Source organism: Fukomys damarensis, unplaced genomic scaffold (assembly GCF_012274545.1).
Source record: "Fukomys damarensis isolate Sample0158 unplaced genomic scaffold, DMR_v1.0_HiC HiC_scaffold_12, whole genome shotgun sequence".
NCBI classification, from domain to species: Eukaryota; Metazoa; Chordata; class Mammalia; order Rodentia; family Bathyergidae; genus Fukomys; species Fukomys damarensis.
This window is the reverse complement of record NW_022900924.1, coordinates 52,700,453-52,722,641: the sequence shown is the minus strand read 5'-3', so window position 1 is coordinate 52,722,641 and position 22,189 is coordinate 52,700,453. Positions and strand designations below refer to the sequence as shown.

At 35.0% G+C, this 22,189-nt stretch overlaps 1 protein-coding gene across 6 annotated transcripts in view; it reads left to right on the top strand.

Annotated features, from left to right (window-relative positions):
- Window positions 1-22,189, top strand: part of Vps8 (VPS8 subunit of CORVET complex) — a 201,850-nt gene that overhangs the window by 12,641 nt on the left and 167,020 nt on the right. For 4 of the 6 annotated variants that reach the window (XM_010624233.3, XM_010624231.3, XM_010624236.2 and 1 more), the window contains exons 4-10: window positions 4,700-4,830; window positions 6,700-6,793; window positions 9,775-9,807; window positions 10,730-10,784; window positions 14,250-14,255; window positions 19,150-19,274; window positions 20,032-20,118. In XM_010624233.3, coding sequence (XP_010622535.1) covers window positions 4,700-4,830; window positions 6,700-6,793; window positions 9,775-9,807; window positions 10,730-10,784; window positions 14,250-14,255; window positions 19,150-19,274; window positions 20,032-20,118 — 531 coding nt within the window. The remainder of the gene's footprint in view (window positions 1-4,699; window positions 4,831-6,699; window positions 6,794-9,774; window positions 9,808-10,729; window positions 10,785-14,249; window positions 14,256-19,149; window positions 19,275-20,031; window positions 20,119-22,189) is intronic. The other 2 variants (XM_010624234.3, XM_010624232.3) reach the window with 1 other exon arrangement.

The following is a 22,189-nucleotide window of genomic DNA, read 5'->3' as shown; positions in this document are numbered from 1 at the left end:
ATTTTTCTTCTATAGCTTTGATTGCTGTTTTTTGTATCAGTTTGATATTGCTGTCACTTTGAATGTACAGTATTTTAACTTCAAAAATGTTCTGTGTAATCTTTGTGAAGGCTAAAGCATTTTTAGTTTTGAGAGGTGATGTTGGGTCCTGGAAATATTATACTATTGTGAAATGACCTTTATTACTTTCTAATATAGAGAAAAGATTTCATTCAGAAGTGAAGAGGTTAATTTTAGTCAGTTTTATTAACATGGTCTTAACCATATCCTTATTTTAATTATCTTACTAAGTGTAAAATAAAAACAATCCCAGAGGATTATGTGAGAGCTCTATTTGTACATCTTTATGTAATATTGGTACAGAAAATAATGCTCACATAAATGGACTGTGGTTTGTAATGAAGGCAGACTGCCTTTGCCTAGCTTTCTATCTCTGAATAGCAGTAAGTCTTGTCATTATTGGTTTATCGAGAAGGTAATACTGTTATTCTCAGTATATTTGGTGCCTTGTATATTTGGCTTATGGTTTTAGGTGCTAGCATTATAAAGTGCTATATGTATGACTGTTTCAGTTCTTGAAAGGGAAATGTGACTGGAAATTGGCCAGCCTTTATACCTCCAGGGAACTAGGCAAGTAGATAGGTGGAAGAAAAAATAATTTTAGTTGTAGACCATTAATGAAGACTGTAAGAAGGGGGGTAATATTAAAGAAATGATTTTTTTAAGAAAAGCTCAGATGTGTAAATAAGCCCTTGCTCCAGGCTGTCTGGGTGTATGTATTCTGTAATGTTCATTAATATCAGCCTGAAGGAATGCTGGGAAGAAATGGACAATCAAAACATTAAATAGAAAATGGAAAGCTAGAAATTACTGAAACATCTGAGCTCTCAGAACTTAGGGCATGGAATACTACTATAAGGCCTTATTGTTCTTTGAAATGGTGCTGCCTTTGAAGTTTTTCATTTTGAAATTCCATTCTCTAGCCATAGAACCCCCCCATTACTTCATTAAACTCATTCTTTATCTTCATCATGGCCAAATTTCTCGAGCCTTGTATTCTCCTAGCTTCTACATAGCCTCTGTTTACTTCAATTTCACTGTTGGATTGTGCACGGAATGTCTTTTGAACTCTTCTGTTGCAGTATAACATGCACATGGAAAGGTGCACAAGTCATAAGAGTATAGCACAGTGAATTTTCACAATCTGAACAATTTGTATAAGTAGAATCCAGAAGAAGAAGCCAATTTTACTAACACCCCAGAAGTGCATCTTGTGTCCCTTTGGCACCCAACCTCAGAATAATTACTATTCTACGTTCTGCTAGCTCTTGTTCATTTGTCTACTTTTGTCAGTGTACATGGAATAGGTACTGTTCTGTGTCTGATTTATTGTCCTCAATATTTGTTTTTAGACCTGTCTATATTTTTGTTTATTCATTTCCAATGTTGTAACCTATATACATATATATAATTTATGCATTCTGTTGTTGATAGACATTTGTGTAGTTTCCAGTTTCTGACTATTGTGAAGAATGCTGCTGGGAATATTCTTATTCACATCTTTTGGTATTTACACATGTGTACACACTTTGGGGAGTGGATGCCCAAGAGTAGAATTGCTGAGCCATCAGATATGGTTATATTCAGCTTTCTTGTATAGTGCCATGGTTTTTCAAAGTGGTTGTTATCAACATATATTCCCAGGAGCGAAAAAATGAGAGGCCTGGTTACTTATGCTCTTGTTTTTTTGTTTTTTGTGGTACCGGGGATCAAACTCAGGTCCTTGCACTTGCAAGGCAGGTAGCGGAACCACTGAGCTAAATCCCCGGCCCCTTATGTACTTGTTAACATTTGAATTTTTCTTTTTTTTCAGTTTGGTCTTTTGTGCTCATGGGTAGGTATATAGTATCACATTGTGATTTTAGTTTGAATTTCCCTGAATACTCATGAAGTTGGGCACCTTGACATATGTTTTGGCCATTTGTATATCTGTTTTGTGAATTATCTTTTCATGTCTTTAATTTACTTAATTCTGTTTTTATTTTTAAGAAAATGATTTATAAAAGTTCTTTATATATGCTGGTACAGGCTCTTTCTTTATTAGTTATATTTATTACAAACACCTTCTTTTGTTCCCTAAGAAACCTTTTATTCTACTAATGGTTTCTTTTGGTGGTGAATAGTTCTTATATAGTTAAACTTTTAAAATTTTTCTGTCATGTTTTTTTGTGTATCTTAAAATTTTGCCAGTTCCAATGTCATGATGATGTGATCATATTTTGTTCTAAAAATTTGTATTGTTCTGCCCTTCTCATTTAGATCTGTAATTGATATGGAGGGTGCATGTGTATGTGTGTCTGTGTGTGCATGCGTGTGTATATTACTAGATACCATTTACTGAAAGGGGTATTCTTGTTTGTGATGTTAATCCCATGTACATATATGTGTGGATCTGATTCTGCCGTTCTGTCTTAAACTTGCCCCAGTAGCACATTCTCATAGTTAAATATTTATGATAGTATCTGGTAGTTTCAAATCTTCCAGCTTTGTTGTTGTCTTTTGAGATTGCCTTGCTTATTCTTGGTATTTTATATTTCCATGTAAATTTTAGAATTAAGTATTGGTTTACACACATAGATACACACAAATCAACTGAAATTTGATAAGATTGTGTAGATTTTGCATATCACTTTTGGGGAAATTGATACCTCTATCATGTGGAAGTAGTTTTAAATTCAGTCTTGACATCCTTAATTCTTTTTTCTCCACTTTTTCTTTTGCTTATCCTGTAAGCCTGGCTTAAGTTAGCTGATCTATTTCCCTTTATGTCCCCAGGCTGCATAAGAAAATCAAGTAAGGTTTTGATAGCCTCTCTTGCTTAAGATCTTGGTGCTGCAGTTCTTATTTCTGAATTATTTCTTTTTCTCTTTCTTATAGTAATTGTTCCAATCTTTTATAGCTCTCAAGTAACAGTATCTCCTTGTCAGTGCTAACCCTGTTCTTAGTATACTTGTATGTGTGGATATTTGAAAAGCTTTTGTAAATATAGACCAACACCTCAAGAGAAATGTTGATACTGAAAATACAGATTTCAGAGTCATTCATCTGACATGGTACTGAAAGCTATAGATATTAGTGAGTTTGATCAAATAGCAAATGTATGAAGCAGGAAGAGAGCTGAAAATACAATCCTGGGAAAAACAGCTGTGAAGTTTGGCTGGGTAGAAGCTAGAGAACAAGAGTCCATATAAACTGTAGGAGAACCAGGAGAGATCTTAGGGGAGATCAAGATCAGTCAGATGAAGAGGAGAGAAAGTTTCATGAAGCAGAGGAGGTCAGCAGTGTTAAATGATACAAGGAGGACAAGAGAATACTAATTGAAAGTAGGCTGGTGGATTTGGCTAGTCACTTCTGCCAAGGTCAGTAGTCAGTATTTTGGAATAAGGGAAAATGGTTTATTCTCTCAAAAACACTGATTGAAGACATAAAAGCAGGAGGTAGTCTAGCTGCAAGAGAAGGGAGGATCAGGACATTCTTCTTTTATTTCTCTGAGTCACAGTCAACTTGTACACAGCCTGTTCCCCATCCTGCTCTTTGTGCTATTTCTGTGCCTTCTTATCCCAATCAGTGGTATCATCTTCTGCTTAGTTGCTCAAGCTGGAAACCTTGGAAATCTTTGACTTTTCTTTTATCTCTCCTTTTCCCTTCATTTACAGGAACTTTTGATTTTATATCTATATTACCTCTTTCATCATTCTCTGTTGATTTCTGTTGAATTTGTAGGCCAGAATCTCTTCTCCTTCTTTAATAATTTCCCTAGAGTGGCCCTCTTTCTGGTGCTTAATAATCTCTCTGTTTCAGTTTTTCTCTTTTGTCCATCCTTCATACTGCCCCATTTAACATGCTAAAACATAGTTCCCATCATATCTTTCCACTTTTGAAATTATCAGTTGTCTTCCCACTACCTACTACATTATGGCATACTAATTTGTTAAATTGGGAGTACTGATTATGTTCCAGACAGTGTACTAAGAAGATGGTTACTTTGGTGGACAAGAAAAACATGGGCTTTGCTGCCATCAGGCTTAATGAAATATATGGCTTTTTATAATTTGGGTCCTACCTTACCTTTCATGTTATGAAATCAATATATCTGCATATGCTGTTTTCTACCCAGAATGCCCTTTTTTCTGTTTACCTGTTACATTTTTCACAGTAGACTGTTTATAGTCTGGTAATACTTGTTTTCTTGTAATTAGCTATTTCTTTTAATTAACTAATAAAGCATCTGTACAGGTTTGAATTTTAATAAATATTCAGCTAACAGCAGTTTGTACTGCCTCTCCTGATTCCTTCTATAAAAAAAGTTTTTAGCATCAACTCTTTGTAGAGAGTGATATCTATATAGAATTAATATTTAATTCCTGTGCTGTGACTGTGGTGGATAAAAATGAATAGAATAGAGGTGAAGAGCAGAAATAAGCACTTGAATGTTTTAGAGACACCCATGATGCCTATTTGTTTGTTTGGTTTTTTGTTGTTGTTGTTGTTGTTGTTTTGGTACCAGGGATTGAACTCAGGTCCTTGTGCTTGCAAGGCAGGCGGTGGAACCACTGAGCTAAATCCCTGGCCCCCATTATGCCTATTTGACTTGTCTCAAAGCATTTTGAATGTGTTATTATATCTTTTTCCAATTTAGACTGATGATGAAGATGAGTCTTTTGTTCTCGAGGATCCTACGTTGTTAAACATTGATACCATTGACTCACACTCCTATGATACTTCGTCTGTGGCAAGCTCAGATAGTGGTGACAGGACCAACCTAAAAAGGTAAATATTCATGTAAATCACTTGCATGTGGTTGAAGTATTTGATCATTCAAAATGTCAGTATCACTGTATAGTACTGTATGGTCTGTTGAAGCCCTGCATAAAAAGTAGATGGTTGTGTGGCAACACTATGCTGATTAGATCCTAAGGATTTTGGCACTATTGGAAGAGAAGATACAAAGGTTGGTGTTGTGACTGTTGTCTTTAGAACCTGCAGTAGGAAGCCATAATAATAACCAGGGCCCCCTAGCAATAGTAGAGCCCTTAGAAGGAGTATAAGTCACACATGACACACAGTGTTTGTGGTAGAAACAGAGCGTGGTCCATCTTTGCCACCCTTGTTTCTCCTGTGCTCCCCACCCCCATTCTCAGAGGTCAGCTTCCCATTACTTCACTCCTTTAGAGTGGTGGGTTCAGAGATGATTAAAGATTTGGGAAAAGGACTTCTAACCCTGAATAACTTCAATTTTGGCTGCATTTCACTCTCCAAATTCTTGGAGAGAACATGAAAAGGAAAGAGAAGTGAAGGAGAATAATGTAAACACTTTATTGGATTCATGTGTAACCTTAACGTTGCTAAAGTTACCTATGTCTTTCTCCTCCTCTTAATTTTTGCCATATCAGTGCTATCTTGTTTAGTCTGTTGTCTCTGGAAGGGGAGGTGCTGTTGTTGGATATGTTCACTTGTTCATCACTGTGTCCTCCAAATAAGTAACTTAGGAGTTTATGATGATTTAGTCACTACCTGCTTAAAACCTGTAGAGTCGCCTTGTTGCCTAGGTAATGAAGTCAGAGATCCTAGTGTGGCATCAGTCTGGACCCTCCTTACTGCTTGGGCTCATCTACGAGTATTTCCATGCCTATTGCCCAGTCCATCCCTATTTGTACTCGCTGTTCCCCAGGTACAGTGTATACTTTTCCATCTTCACATTTCTGCTCATGCTTTTTGCCAGACATTTGTCATTCATCTATTTTGCTAGTCATTCATCAGGCCAAATCAGACGTCTCTTTTCTACAGCTATCCCTAAATGATAACCCCTAAATAAACAGGATTACACTCTTCCTCATTTGCATTTGTATACTGTATTCATATTTCTATTCTCATATTTATCTTGTAAGAGTTACTGATCAGTCCCTCCAGCTTGGCTCTAAGATCCTTGACAGTCAGAACTGTGTCTTTCTTCATTTTGTACCCCTAGAGTATACTTTTAGTCATATAGAGAAGGTGCTCAGAAATGTTGGTAAAGATGCTGAATAGTGCAAAGTGAAAGGAATCATTCCTGGGAGCAGCAGAGAGTGAGTAATGAGTGGAGGACTGAGAAGGTGCTTGGTAGAAGGAGGAGGGCAAGATGACAGGCAGGGTAGCAAAGCAAGTGGAGGTGATGCAGACAGGTAGGTCAGGAAGAGTGATCTGTAGCTACCTTCTGAAGAACTATAGAACTTAAGATATTCTGTAAGGTGAGTTTAAGAAGGGTTTGAATCAGTGGGCATGGAATGGTGACTTTATTCATTTTCCTTCTTGTGCTTCTCTGAGGTTCAAGATAGGAAGATTGATTTAGTACACATCTTAATGTATAACTGTTAGATTCTCATGTCTTTCTGTCTCTCTCTTTTAAATTTGGTGCCGGGGAATGAACCAAATGTATTGTGCATGCTAGGCAAGCACTCTGCCTCTGAGGTGTGTCCCAGCCTTGAACTTCTTTTTAAAACAGAACTAACACATGACAGCGTTATTTTCCACTTTTCTTATTTTTATATGTTTTTTTTTGTTTGTTTGTTTGTTTTTGCTCAAAGCATTGGGGTCCTGCCTTCTCAGTTTTTACATTGGTTCTTAAACATTTTTCTTTTTGTTTTAATGTTCTTTTTTTAGGAAGAAGAAATTACCTGATTCTTTTTCACTCCATGGCTCAGTTATGCGGCATTCACTTCTGAAGGGAATTTCTGCCCAGATAGTATCTGCAGCTGTAAGTATTTTGTTCTTTTCCCCCACTTTATAACCTGCAATGGCATAATGAAGTAGGAATGAGCATAAAACAAAGCACAGCTCTTCTCTTGGCCTGAAGCTTAAGAAAAATAGAATCTGGCTTTCATGGTTTTTGTGTGATTATTTTCAACTCATAAGACATGGCTACACATCTTGACGTAGAAATTAGTGCAGCCATGAAAATGAAGGTCTGCTCAGAGTTTCTTTCGAGTGTGCCTAAATGACATATGGCATTGGCCTAAAAAAAAACACTGCCTGCTTTCTCTTTACATTCCTTTTCAGGTTAGTTGCCATTGTGTGTGTTTGGTTGAGCAAGAATTTTTTTTTTTTTTTTAGTCTGTTCTTAAGCAGAAATGATTAATCACTCTTTTACAACTGAGTGATTTTTTTATAAGTCTTGAGTCTTTTCATGTACCTTATTTATACTTTCAACTTTGCAGATGGGTAAAGCCATACCCTATTTGACAAATGAAGAGATAGGCTCAGAGAGGTGATACTAACTTGTCTTATATCATTTAGATCAAAACAGAAGTTTTGGTTTTTCAAGAGGGCAAGAGGTTGATACAGAAATGGCATCATTACAACAACATTGCATTGTAATTTCAGGTTAATCAGGGAAGGCTCTTACTGTACATACAAAAAAAAAGTGTTCACTCTGGGCACCTGATATATCCTTACTCAGCCCGTGTATCATGAAGTCAGTTTAAATAGATGGTCAAGCAATTGAGGCAAGCTGGGCAATTGCCCTTCCTCTTCTAGGTGGAGAGTATCTCATATTTGCCAGAATGGGAACCACCTGTTGAGGATTACATTTCCATGACGTTTTCTGAATTTAATCCTTATGTAGGTGATGAAATTCATTCCTTTCAAAATCAAGATGAACCAGAACAGTCATTTGACCCACCTGTGCAGTTTTAAAAATATTTTGAATAATGGAGACTGAACTAAAACTCAGACAGTGAACAATGATTAGATAAATCTGTTATTTAAAAGGGTTTCTCCGCCCTCTCTAAGAGGAGGGGAAAATTCTAATAAATCCCAGAGTGTTTGCATTCTGTCCTTATTTCATTGCTATGGCTGAGCTCCTTTGGTATGTTAAAATGAAAACTGCTTTTCCTGTGACAGTCATCATATGGTGCCTTCCTAATTTTGGATTACCAGCTCAATTTAAGCTGCATGCTTTCTCTGTGATGGTTGATTTATTAACTTGTAAAACTAGTTACATTTTTGGACATTTCTTCTCAGTAGTGCCTTCCTCTTGATGGGTAGTTATGTTATCAGGACTTCTTATGACCTTGTTCATCACAGCTTTGGAGTCCAAGCATGAAAAACACTTAGGAGAGATGAAATTTTTGGAGTTGTGAACTTCATTGTTTAACTTTGGAATTTTTCTCAAGGTGATATGATGTGTATCAAATAACCTTTTAAGGTTTTTATCATTTTAACATTAACCTTGATATTACAGATACCTTCTCAGAGCTTTTTTAGAAATGTGACAAATACAGAAGAATCTCTTGGGGGTGCTAATAGGCAGATCATCCCAGATCTGCTGATTTGGAATCTAGCAGGGTAGCATAGGGCCCTGCGTTTTAATAGGCATCCCTGGTGATTGTAGTGTAGTCTGGCTTTTGAAAACCACTACCCTAAGATGTTGCAGCACCAATACTAAAATTCTGCAATCTCTAAAATGATCCCCACATCTGTGCTTTTTAGCGTTTGAAGTCAGTCAGGTGACTTTTGATTTCATTATTTGGGTTCCATTTTGGATATAGTTTATGTTTTTCATCTGGTCTCATTCCTCTTTTTTCCATGTCCAGGTTATAAATCATTTATCAAATATTTATTGCATGCATGTTAATTGTGAAGCATTGTGTTAGGTATGCTTTACTCACACATGTGCTCTTTAGAACATTGTGTACAGCGGTCTTGGTGATTGTTCTTTTTGATATTTCTGTGCATTGGAGTAAGTTTTTGGGTTAGCACCCAGGAAGCTCTAAGTTGGGTAAATAGATTCTGCTTCTGAGATCGTATAATAACTAATTGACCACATTGACAGGGATAGAACAGATGTAGAAGTGATACAAAGAACTTGGCCTAGGAAACACTGCGTTTGAGATGCAGTTCTACCATTTACTGAATAGCCTTGAGGAAGTCAGTTAACTTCTTTGAAACTTGATTTCTTAATCTGGAAAGTCAGAATAATATTGCCTTTCTATCTCTCCAAGCTAAAGGATCAAATACTATAAAATATGTGTATGAAAGCTCTTTGTTACTACGGTGCTACATTCACTGCAAGCCATTATTAAAGCTATGTATATGTGAGTATCAAATAGATGTTCTTATCTTTATACAATATTTTTACATTTAATCTGACTCTCAGGACACCTGAGGTAAGTAGGGCAGTGTTTACATTTTCTTTGAACAAATGAGAATGCTGACACGCAGGAAAGTTAGATGACTTCCCCAAGTTTACTGAGAAAGAGCAAAACTAGCACTTAATGTTTTACTTTCTTGCCCTTGAGAATGGGCCTAGTAAACCCTCCTGGTATTTTATGTAGGGGTTAGTAGGTAATCTGCTGCATAGCAAGCTTCTAGGCAGAGGTAGCAATGATTCCTTTTTCTTAAATATTCATCGACACTATGTTGTCTCTGCAGCACTTGTAGTTAATTACATTATGGAAAACAGGACATCTTTCTTCTCTCTTTTTCCTTTACATTTTCACTTATAATCAGTGTCCTTGAAGCATCTGTTACAACTACTAAAAGAAAAAGATCCGCTCATGCTCTTTTATTGTGATGATACATACATCTTTTGTAATTTTTCTTAGTTGATGGCAAAAAATGAAAGTTCCACCTCGTCTGAAACAACTTGAATGAAAATATATTCAAAGCCTTGTACTGTTTTCTGTTTTAAAATGAGACTGTCTTTTCAAATACATATTTTTTTAAAACTCTTTTTAGGACAAAGTAGATGCTGGCTTGCCTACAGCAATTGTAAGTATACTTTAAACCTTTTTCAGGTAAACTTTTTATTTAAATGGATTTTAAAATATTCTTAGAATGTTGAAAATTGTTGCATAAACTATTATGATTACAAATTCATAAGGCATTTTACTCTTAGGAATTAGGTTTAAAATTTGCCTGTGTTGAATGTTTTCATTCTAATTTCTTGTCACTCTTTAGGCTTTTGTTTGAGAAGCAGATAATGGAATCAGGATTAGTGTTTCTCAGGTTTATTTGTAGGTAGTATTACCTCCTCTCAAGTAAATTGCTTCTGTGATCTGGTCTCCCTTCTGTTATAGGGAGTGGAAAATAGCATTCAGCGAAATCCCTTTGTGGTAAATGTATATTTAACAGCTCTAGACTCCGGTGCCAAGCCTGCCAAATAGTAAATCTGTGGAGAACTGGGAGATATTGAAAGCACAATAATGCTCTTTTCTCATCTTCCTCCAGCTGCCTCCTGTGGCTTTCTTATTAGTCAGTCAATGGCTGAGTTTTTAATATTCTGATGGCTTTTGGCTCCTGTGAGTAAACTGGACAAGAGTTCTGGTATACTCCTTCCCCAGATCTCTCAGGAAACCCTTGGATGGCAAATAAGTGCCTTGTACTTTGTCTGGATTCTGATTTTTTTTAAAAAAATTGCTTTAGAGGAAGCTAAGTGGCATTTTTTTTTTCCTATAATGTTGAACATATGATATTTTGATACTGTTTCCCTTAGAGTAAATTTAAAGGGATTCTCAGAAATAAAAATGTCCTGAGTTTCATTTCCCGTTTTGCCTCCTAGTTGAAATTCTTATTTATAATAGTTGGTATGTCATCCGGTGCTTAGAGGAAGGCAGGCCAACAAATTTAACTCTGATTATTTCAAGATCTTCAATGTAATATCTTCAAATATAATTTTCCCTTTTGGTTTCAGGCAGTCTCCAGTCTGATAGCAGTGGGTACATCTCATGGATTGGCTTTAATATTTGGTAAATTTTCTAAGTACTTTCCTACTTGTAAAGAAATACTTGTTAAGAATCTTTTTGAGTTTTATAATGCCCTTTAATCATATTTTACAGAGTAGACTCCATTTTCTTGAACAAAACCAGAAAAATGTGTAAAGTAGCAGTGAATATTTTAGAGTTAAAATTGCTGGGTATGATGATGCATTCCTGTACACCTAGATACTCAAGAGGCTAGGGCAGAAAAATTACAAGTTCAAGACCAGCCTGGGCAAGATAGTGAGACCCTGTTTATATATACATACGTTTAAAAATTATTTGACTCACAGCTCCGTTTTGCGACTCATAGCAAGTCTTTCTTCCTTATGAATTTATATCAAATCTATTGGCTTTCTGTAGACCTAGACAAAATGGTTTGTCATTTGTCTCCTTTCATTTGGTGGTAGTGTTTATTTTAAAATGCTGAATGATAGTTCAGTAGTTGGTATTGTAAAAGATCTTCAGGGAAAGGGATTCCCCAGAATTCTGAGTAATTTTCCAGGATTTTATTGACACAAAGGGTTTGGTTCCACCGTAACTCTTTTAAACTGAAAAAAAAAAATTTAGCCCATAATTACATAGTTTTATTGGTTGAGAAGAGAACGTAAGTAGTTTATGGTAGATGTTAGTTGTATTTTCTCTCTGAGACTACATAATGTTTCATTAGTCCTCTGCTTTTGAATTTGTGGTATGTGAGCAGAATGTTTTCTTCTTTTATTTAAAAACCAGTAGATAATAATTTTCTCTCCTTTTTTCTGTTCTTGCCTAGATCTTAGGTCTTTTGCATCTCTCTTAAATGGAAAACCTGGTAATACTATATTTAGGAAGGAATATTTGCTAAGGGCAACTTGAAAGTATTGTAATAACAGAACCATAATTTCATCTCTGTGGAGCCTTGCATCTTTATTTACTGTATGAGTGGATAACTGGTTTCCGTTGTACAATTTAGCCTTCTATTTATGAGTTTTCTATCATGGTGAAAGCTTTATTTAACATGAGATTGTAATATCTTGTCTTTTCAAAGGTGATTATTTAAGTAATACAGTTTTATTTCTTGGAGACCAGAGGACCAGAAACAAAGAATATAATTTCTTTGAAAGAAATTTAGAATTCATTCTTTAAATAATACTATTTTATTACTATTTAGTTGACATATATATATGCAAAGAGGAAAATTTAAAAATATAGATGAACAAAAAGTCGAAGATATAAAATTATAAAATACCTAATTCTAATATCCAGAAACAATCCTTAAAAGTTCTATGTAATCTGGTCTTTTTAATTTTCTTTCTTTCTTTCTTCCTTTTTTAATATTGAAGGTTAAAGACCTTGTGCATGGTAGCCAAGTACTGTAGCATGGTGCTACATCCCCAACACTTTTTAAATTTTATTTTGAGACAGGATTTCATTAAGTTGCATAAACCATTCTTGACTTTGAGATCCTCCTGCCTCATTCTCCTAAAGATTATGGGATTATACTATAGTACACCTGGCTGATTCGAAGTCTTTTTTTTCTATGCATGTACAAATGTATGTGTATGTGTTGCCAAATGAGATCATATTAATCTGTGAACTGCTTTTCATTATGTACTTGTAATATTTTAAATGGATTAATCAAAATTTACTTGACATCTCCATACATAAGATGTCTCCCCCCTCTCTCCTCTGACTCTGTCTCTCTCAGTTGAACCCAGGGCCTTCACACTGGACTATATCACCAGCCCCCGCACCCCTTTTTGAGACGGAGTGTCATAAGTTCCTAAATTACCTAGGCTGGGCTCAAACTTGTGATTCTCTTGCCTCATCCTCCTAGAGTACTTGGATTACAGGCATGTGCCACCACCAAGAAAGTTTGTTGAGTTGTTTCTAACAGTAATGTGATGAACACCTTTGTTTCTGCATTTTTGTGTATATGATTAGTTTCTTAGGATAAATTCCTAAAGGTGGAATTTCTTGGGCCTGGACATAAACATTAAAGACTTGATGTGTGTTGTTTGATTGCCTTTCAGAAAAGTTTTGGCAGGTTGGTTTCCTATCAAGTACAAGAATGCTTATTTTCCTGTAAGAGTATAAGTGGAATTGGGTTGATAGACCTGGGAAATGTCTTACAGAGTCTTTTTGTTGTCTTTTTATTTTACACATGAGATGATTGAAGAGCCAAGAGACTAAGTGACATATCCAGAATTGAGTTCAGAGTCAAAGGCTACTGAATCTTAAATTAGTGCATTTTCACTCTCCAAGTAATTCCCCTGTTCTGAGAGCAAAGGAGGCAAATTCCAAGATATGAAGAAAAGAATAGAGCTGAGGTGACAGAGGATAGAATGCAATGCATATGTTTATCTGGCAGCAGAATGCATGTTGATGTTTTTTGTTCCCACTCACGAGGACTCAGTTTTCCTCAACTGTCTGCTTTAACATCCCTTCCTTATCAAGAAATTGTAGAGTATGTGACTGCTTATAATCAAACCTGCATAGAGCTTACCACAAGCAAATTTAAATGAATACTTTAAAAACTAACAGGGGAGAATAATACATTATCTTTTGATACAGTCTCCTTCATTTCCTTGGGCCTGGTGCTTGTTTTTTTAGATTCCCCAGCAGCTTTTTGTAGATACGATGAAATAGTAATCTTTTATTACTGTTTCATGGAAAAGGAAGTATGCCAAAGTGAACATTTTGGAAAGAATCTTGGTATTCTGGTTGTGCTTTGGGCTTTAAGAGTGTAGCTCATAAATTTTATTCATTATTGTTTGTAGGAAGCAGATGTTTGGACAGTGCTTTTTAACAAATGGATTAAAATACACAGGAACAAATGGCAGACACTGCGAAGTGTCTAGACTAGAGGTCTGGGTTAGATCTGATTTTTAAAACATATCTTTGTTGATTGTAGAAGAAAGTATAACAGGAAGAGCAACACTTGTTTAAGCACTAGATTTTCCTTGAAATAGAGGCCTGAATTACTAAAAGAGTTACCATTGTAAGCTTAAGGTTAATGCAGAATGCATACTCTTATGGAATTTTAGGTGTACAGCATTTTTTGTGTATCTTGGTTCTCACCTTCTACAGATCCTCAAAAGTACAAACCTTAATGAAAATATTTGCCTAACCCCAAACCCATACTTTTCCTTTTTATTTTTGATTGTGAGTGTACCTCAGTAGTTATCTTTTTAAAATTTGTTTTTGTTTCTTTCTAACTGAAACATTTCTAACTGAATATACTTACAATGTTATAATTTGAATATTCTCTTTTTTCCAGAATTAATACCTGAATATAATCATAAATGCTAGACATCATTTAATAGACATCAGTTAACCAAATTTAATAGCATTGCTGCAGATAACTAAAGTTTGTCACTTACACCCTTAAATTTTTATCTGCATTTTCTCTGAACTTTTGAACTGATTTCTTGTTTTTTTTTCTCTCTTTTGATCTTTTCTTCATGGATTCAAAAGGAAAAGGTATAGTAAATTTGGTTTGCATGACTGGTTCTTTTAATTTGATTTTTTCAGTGCTGAAAGAGACTGCCAGTTATAATCAGTGCTCTTGTATGAAAGAAATATAAATAGCTAATTGAAAAATTAAAACAGAGACTTGTGAAAAACAGTACACACCTTTAATGCCTGAACTGAAAATATGTTTTCCTAATTGCTTGCTACAATCCAGGGCTTTTCTTTGAGTTTATACGTGCTGATAGGAGGTCTACAGCATCTTTTTTGGCATGAACTTTATTCATAATGGGTCATGTAAAATTTAAGCACCTGTGAATCAGTCCATGAGTACAAAATTCTAGATTTTAACAAAACTTTCCTTCAGTCCTTTACTGTCACCTTGTTAGCACTCTATTTCATGACAGTTTTATAAAGCAACTGACTTTTACCAATTCTGAAACATCCTCTCAGTGTTCATAGAAACCACAGCCCTTTGTCTTCCACTGTTTTATCGCTTTATATACTTTTAAGTCTTTAAAGTACAGTAACATTCCAGTGGCCTGAAGAGGCACAGAAATTAACATCCTGCCTCAGTAAGCTTCAGTCTTCTGGAAGGTGACCGGTTAGCCAAGGGCATTCAGGGTGCTCTGGTCTTGCATCTGTGAACCTGTGGAGAGTGTGAGAACTTCTATCCTGTGACTTGGTCAGATGTGGGTTAGGTAAAAGATACTTCTGCTATTTTATAATCATTGGTAAAAATGTTCCCTAATGAGATCTCCTTTATTTTTGTTCTTTGGTCCTAGAGAATATGTTAACATAATAAAGGATAAGAAAAATAGTATTAAAGAATGATGAATACTGGCAGGTTAGAGTTCACACATAGTTAAATTTGATTCCTTCTGGGATATAAATGTTTCCCTGTATGATTATCTTTGGAACTAATTGAAACAAAGTAGGGATGAAAAAATAGTGGACTGGCTTGTTTTTGGTATATAGACTTAGAAATTCTTGAAGATTTTAGGGGAATTATAAACTATTATATGTAGCATTTCTTTGCTATTTAGCACTTTATTTTATTTTATTTTATTTTTTTGATAACCAGACTCAGGACCTTGCACTTGTGAGGCAGGCGGTAACACCACTGAACTAAATCCCTGGCCTTAGCACATAACCCTTGAGATCTTCCCTGAGCCAAGTATACTTTGCAAGATACATAGACAGGAGAATATTCTTTATCCGAAGTGCTTGGCACCAGAAATGTGTCCTATTTTGCAGGCTTTGGGATTTTGGAATATTCATGTAGACTTCACAGGTCAAGCACCCGTAATGCAAAATACAAATGCTCCATAAATCAAAATCTTTTTTGACTGTTAATTTAATATATTTTTTATAAAATTTTTAATTGTGGAACATTTCAGATTTTGGATATTTAGATTAGGAATATTCAGCCCATACTAACCAAAGAAATAAATAGAATTCATTGTAGTGTCAAGTAGATAAGTTTTTGCTGATATCTGGTTGTTAAGTTCCTTTCCTTTGTAAACTGTAATATTGTCATTAGTAATAATCCCTTGGATTTGTGCCTTTTAGTAGTTTCAAATTTTTCATAGGCCTTTTGTTGTTTAAGCATTATGTGAACTCTGTGAAGTTCAAGGGAAAGTGATGATCTTGTTTCAAATTTCTCACTGGGTCACCTGCTTCATAAGGATCCACTCCAGTTTTTTTTAATACTACCAAGTGGACAGTGTCAACCAGTATAGTTGTATCTGAATCTGTAAATAACAGCCTGGATGGAACTCTCATTTCCACCTTTCCTGCTTCTGTCCAGGTCCTTTTGTTCTCTCCATGAAATAAGATTTAAGTGTTTTAAAGATGTTTTATATCTGTTTTAGCCAAATGCTTTCCCCCAGAATTGTCCACAATTATCTGAACTACAGAATGTCTAGTTACTCTAATAGGAGAAACCTGCCATCTTCTTTCCACAGAAATTCTACCTTTTCTGAGTTTAATATAAATTAAATAATAGCAAGTTTCTTAACGTACCATAGAGATGGAATGACAAAAGATAGAATGAGAATTTAAAAAATGTCTGTGGAGTTAGAGTTGATTACATTTTATGTGCAGACTATCACCTGTCCACCATCCTTTACTGCTTTAAAAATTATGTGTAAATCTAATCTGTAAGTTAGTCTTGTAAACTTAATAATATTCAGGGGTCATTGAATGATATTTTGTGTATTATCTTACTTTACTGATTTATTCATTTTAGCAACACAATGAAGTCATCTGTTTTCTACATTATACAGAAGAAAGTAGGGAAGTTTAGAGAAATTAAGTAGCATTCCTAAAATTGCCCAAACATATAGTTGTATTGCCTGTAACTCTAGGAGTAGGGGTGGGTTAAATTTCAAGTGTCTTGTTTCACAGCCACAGTACTTCATACAGGGAAACTATAATGATGGCAAATACATTTTAAAACTCAAGAAAAAAATTGGATATTTTCATTGACACAGATCTGTAGGATATAATTTAAGGCATATTTTAGGGGTGAGGAAGGTTGATGATAGTTTAATTTTCTGTCTTATCTAGTTTTTCCTATGTGATAACTATAGTCAGGAAAGCCCGACCACACAGTCATGTTTGGGTGTCTAACCATTAGATGTCCTTTTCATTCCCTCCTTTTCCCCACTGTCACTCTTTTTTGTTTCCTGTTTCTTCAGTGTTACCCTTATTCTTTATTTAATCGTGCTTCTCATTTCTCTTGCCAATATTTTTCCTACCTCATAAGAATACTTCTGTTAACTAATTTAAGCATGAACTTTGTTAAATCGGAAAGCAGCAGTGAATGTATTGATGGGTCTGAACTCTGTAAATTTTGACTCTCACGCAAAAGTACAAAGGATTTCAGCACTATGCTATCTGGATACTACTCTGCCTGGAAGGCAGGCACCTAAGACCCAAGGGCCTTCTTCGTCGGCTTGAATGAGCTTTCATATCAGCCTCTTTGTCTTCTTTCATCCGTTACATGCACATGTGAACCAGAGTAGTGGTAAATAGAAAATACTGTTACCCAGCCATCATAGCATGACAGTTTGTAAATTAAGGTATGTGTATAACCCATCAACTATGTAAGGTGGCCTTGACAAAAGGATGTGAAAAATACTGTTGAAGAGAGTAAATTTCAGTAAAGCTAAATAAAACGTGATGTCATTTTAGAGTCAGATAAATTGTAGAATAAAGAGAAATTTTAATAATTTTGCTTAAATTGAGGAAAAGATGAAAAATTAGAGGGATGCCAGTCTGGGTGTATGGAAATAATTTATAATTTTATAATTCTAGATATGAAAATAGAGATAATGACTTTTTAAACAGTCTTCCCATGTTTGAGTTTATTCCTTCTTGAATGTTTACCTTAGAATACTTAAAAATTGATTACTTTCTGTATACCAGATGCAGTAATAGTTGTTATTTCAGAATTTCTTCTGGGGGTGGGGTGCTTTTAGAGCCAGTTTATGAGCACAAAAAATACTTTTACAGTATTCACTTTGGATGGGCAAAAAGACTTACCTCTCATTATCCTCTGTACCTGAGAGTGAATGTCTTTAGGTTCTTTCTGATGACTAGATTTCTTCTTACAGAAAGTAGATTTGCAAATGTGAAATCTATTCTGATGATTATCAGATTCCTGAGTAAAGGCACAAAGCTAGGAATTCTGAGAGTGTGAATTCATTTGTGGTCTTAGCTCTCAGTGGGGTCATGCTCTGTTAGGGAAGGTAAGACACATCTCAAAACTACCGTAGCATGTAGACAATAAAGGGCACTCATGGTGCTGGGGGAGTTAGGAGAACTCTAGGTTATGGAAGGATTGTGTCTTTTTCGTTTGTTTTTGTTTTTTTCTAAACAGTTAAATTTTGTAAGCATGCTGCTTACATTAAACATTTTAAAATTTCATTGTTTTCAAGTAGATACAGTCATAAACTAAACATGAAATAAGCTTTGCCTAGGAGAAGCCCTAGAGCAATTTCTTTTAATTATTAGATAATAACATTTCAATAAATGAGTGCCTCTCAGAAAAATCAGAGATGATTAAGGCAAGATCCTTACCCTAAAGAACTTAATCTAATAGAAATTTGAATTATTTGCTTTTAGCATATCAAATGTTATACTTTTCTGGAGTAGTTTAAATATTTACTCTAATTTTACTTGTACTGTTAATTTGCTCAGTAAACCTTTTCTTCATGGATAATACAATGTAAATTTCAGACATTTTAAATTAACACATTTTTATTTTTGAAATTTTAAAGCTCTTTTAAATGAAGGTGCTCTTCCCTATAACCTTGCGTTTTGAAAATGACTTTAAACACAATTCTAGAATGAGGCCACTGAAAGAGAGTTGGTCTGTTCAAGGAGACACAATATCTTTGAAATTTTAAAGCTCTTTTAAATGAAGGTGCTCTTCCCTATAACCTTGCGTTTTGAAAATGACTTTAAACACAATTCTAGAATGAGGCCACTGAAAGAGAGTTGGTCTGTTCAAGGAGAGACAATATCTTAAGGGGGTTATTTTTTTCTTTTTTTTTTTTTTTTTTTGCAATTATGGGTTATTGAACCCAGAACTTTGCATATGGTAGGAAAGTGCACTTACCACTGAGCTACATCCCCAGCCCTATTTTTCCTTATTACTATCAAGTTTTGTAGTACTCTTTCCTGTAGGTCTTACTGTTTGTACATTCTTAGTGTCTAATGCCCAGCTCCTAGAAGTTGCTGAATAAATATTTTAAATATAAAAATAAAAAAATAATTTCATTATCTGTGTCTTTTGATTCTTACCATTTCTCAAGTCTTTGAAAACACTCCTGTAGACTACTTATCTACTCATTGCTTTCCATTTCTTTTGCTTGATTTTACAAACTGTTTTCCTTAGATCAGAATCAAGCATTGCGACTCTGTCTGGGGAGCACTAGTGTTGGAGGTCAGTATGGAGCCATCTCTGCTCTCAGTATCAACAATGACTGCTCAAGACTGCTCTGTGGCTTTGCTAAAGGACAGGTGAGGTGTAAACATTGTTTCATTCATGAAATCGTGTTAAAATCAAGTTTTAAAAACTAATATCTTCAGAGCAGTAATTTGAAAACCAAAATAGGTTATGAAATGATACACCAGTAGAGGTAAACTGAGGTTACTCATCTGAGTCTCGTGTTGTTCACATTTTTAAATAATTGTTACTGACCGATCTAAAGTTTGTAGTTTTTATAATTTTATAAGTCGTGTGTCTATTTTAGTATCGGTTTTATAAACCAAAGAGGTGATATATAAAATATATCTCCTTAGAGTAATAATACATAATTTTGGCTGCTGTTTAGATGTACTATGTTCTTTCTGGATTCCTAACTGTTGTGTTCCTTGATGACTATTTTGATGTTTCTTGCTTTCCACTTGTAAACTGGTACTAGGTTATTGTTTTTCCCATCTCCTGATGTGTGCATCACTAGCTGGTTTGACAGTAAGCCTTTCCTAATTTTCTAAACAGGTTGACTTATTAGAGAAGTTTCTTTTACCTCTCAGTATGAGACTAACACTTAAAAATCTAAAGGGAAAGTGGGTCGGTCAGGATAAGGGATTGTTGAAGATGGAAAAAAGGCTCCATGCTTTAATGAACCTGCAATCTTTAGGTATATTTTAATTTTATAGTTCTTTGCCTGCAATGTGTATAGATGAGGAATAGATTATTTCAGCCAGAATGCAGAATACTTAAGTCTAAAAAAGAGCAATAAATTTGTTTTTAAAGCACTTAGTTGTCTTATAGATTACCATGTGGGATTTGGCCAGTGGAAAACTTCTCAGATCAATAACAGATGCTCATCCTCCAGGAACAGCAATATTGCACATCAAGGTAACAGCTTTGCTTTCTTCTGCTAATAATCTTCATAATCGTGGCTTTGAAACCACTTTAAAGTAGATTTACCTACATTAAAAGTCAGAAGTCCCCAAAATATATTTGGTATGAAGTTGAACATTATTTGGCAGCCCGATAAGGTATTTTCCCAGGTTTAAACCAGAGATGGGCTAATATGGAAATATTCAACTTCAGCTTATATCAAAGACTAATTCATGTAGCAGAGAAAGGGCAAATTGATGTGATCCTAGACTAGTGGTTGGTAACAAAGACAGGCAGCACCCTGCTGAAAATGCATATGGAGATTTAAAAAAATCTTTTTAACCTTGTTAGTCCACCAAGGTTTTATTGCTAAGGGGGTGTGCTTGGTCACCCTTTGTTGGGAATTGCCTGATGTACAATGTACCAACTGTGAAAGAACCAGAATTTGGATTATGTTTAGAAATGAATCTGTTGGTTTATTTTCTTTTAGGCCTCTTTAGGGAAAGTTTTAAGATCCTGGTCTTGGTTTTCTCCTTCCAGGTCTGAAAAAAATAAACCAACTTAGGTAATAGACTTCATTTATATCCAAGTGAACCTTGGGTCTTACATGTTGGCAAGCCCATGTTCAGAAGCATAAAAGGACTATAACTAGGGAAGTTTAAAATCAGATCTTCTAGATTTAATCAAGTACATATTTTGTTGCTTAGCTGTGCACAGCTCTCTTACCATACACATGCTTTTTAAAGCCTGCAAGCATCTGGAGTTTATATGTCTGCATCTAGGTTAGTTACTAAAAAGTCTTTTGTGACAAAGCAGTATTGAACCATTTAGTAAGAACAACGAAAACAACCAAGACAAGTAAAAGTAGAGAGAATTTCTCTTCTTTCAGTATGTGATGGTAATTTATCTTGACCATTATCAACTTCTAATATATTATAGTTGTTTATGTATATGTCTTATCTCTCTTAAGATCTTTGAAATTAGAATCTATCATTTATTTTTGTGTTTTACCCATAGTGACTTCTCAGTAAATGCTTGACTGAAGGAATAACTCGGTGGTATTTATAAATGGCCAATGCATTTGCCAAACGATGAAATTACTGGAGAGATAATAAAATAAATGATAAAGGCAGAGAGAAAAGAGAAAGATGCATGTGACATTAAAAGCATAGTGTTTGGGAGCCGTTGTGTTATTTGGGAACAGTGATGAAAGTAGTCGGTGCAGTTACTGATATGAGAGAGGAGACAAATGTATTTCACCACTATTTATTTTTATTTATTTATTTGTTGATACCGGGGATCGAACTCAGGTCCTTGCACTTGCAAGGCAGGAGGCGGAACCACCGAGCTAAATCCCTGGCCCTGAGATAGATGTGATTGAATACTTTTGAAGTCTTGTATTGATGGGGGCCGCTTGCACTTCAGTATTTTTTTAAAAGTTCTATTGAATCTTTTTTTATTCATGCATGTTTGTAGTACATAATAAATATATTCATCACAGGGAGTTGGCACATGTACCTCACTCATCTTAACTCTAACTCCCTTTCCTTCTTTATTTTCTCAAAATTTTACCCTATCTCCCATCAGTAATAGTTTGGGCTTGCATACTTTATATATGTGTGTGCATGTGTATGTGTTTGTGTGTGTCTGTGTACATGTGTGTAATTATATAAATGCACTATTGTACTAATTTTAAGCATATTAAAAAACATATATACAAAAAGTAAAAAATTAAAAAGAAAAACAAATTCTCCTGTTTTCCTGCACTCCTATGGACCATTACATGCATATGCCTAGGCAACTGGTTTTCTAGGATCAAGGAAGAAGAATTGCGCCTCCTGTATTTTAACCACCTCTGAATAAAAACATTTGGGCTTGGGGATACTAGTCATTGTAAATTATGTTAGATATGTTTTTTCATTTTGTGTCCTGTAACACCTCATATGTATGTATCATTGTAGATATTTATTCTGAGTTTTTCAGGTTAGGTAATAATAATAATAGAGATATATTCTGTTGAAGAAGATCAAGGACAGCACATTTCAGGAAGAGTTATATAAAATGTTACAAAGATGTTTCATATTTG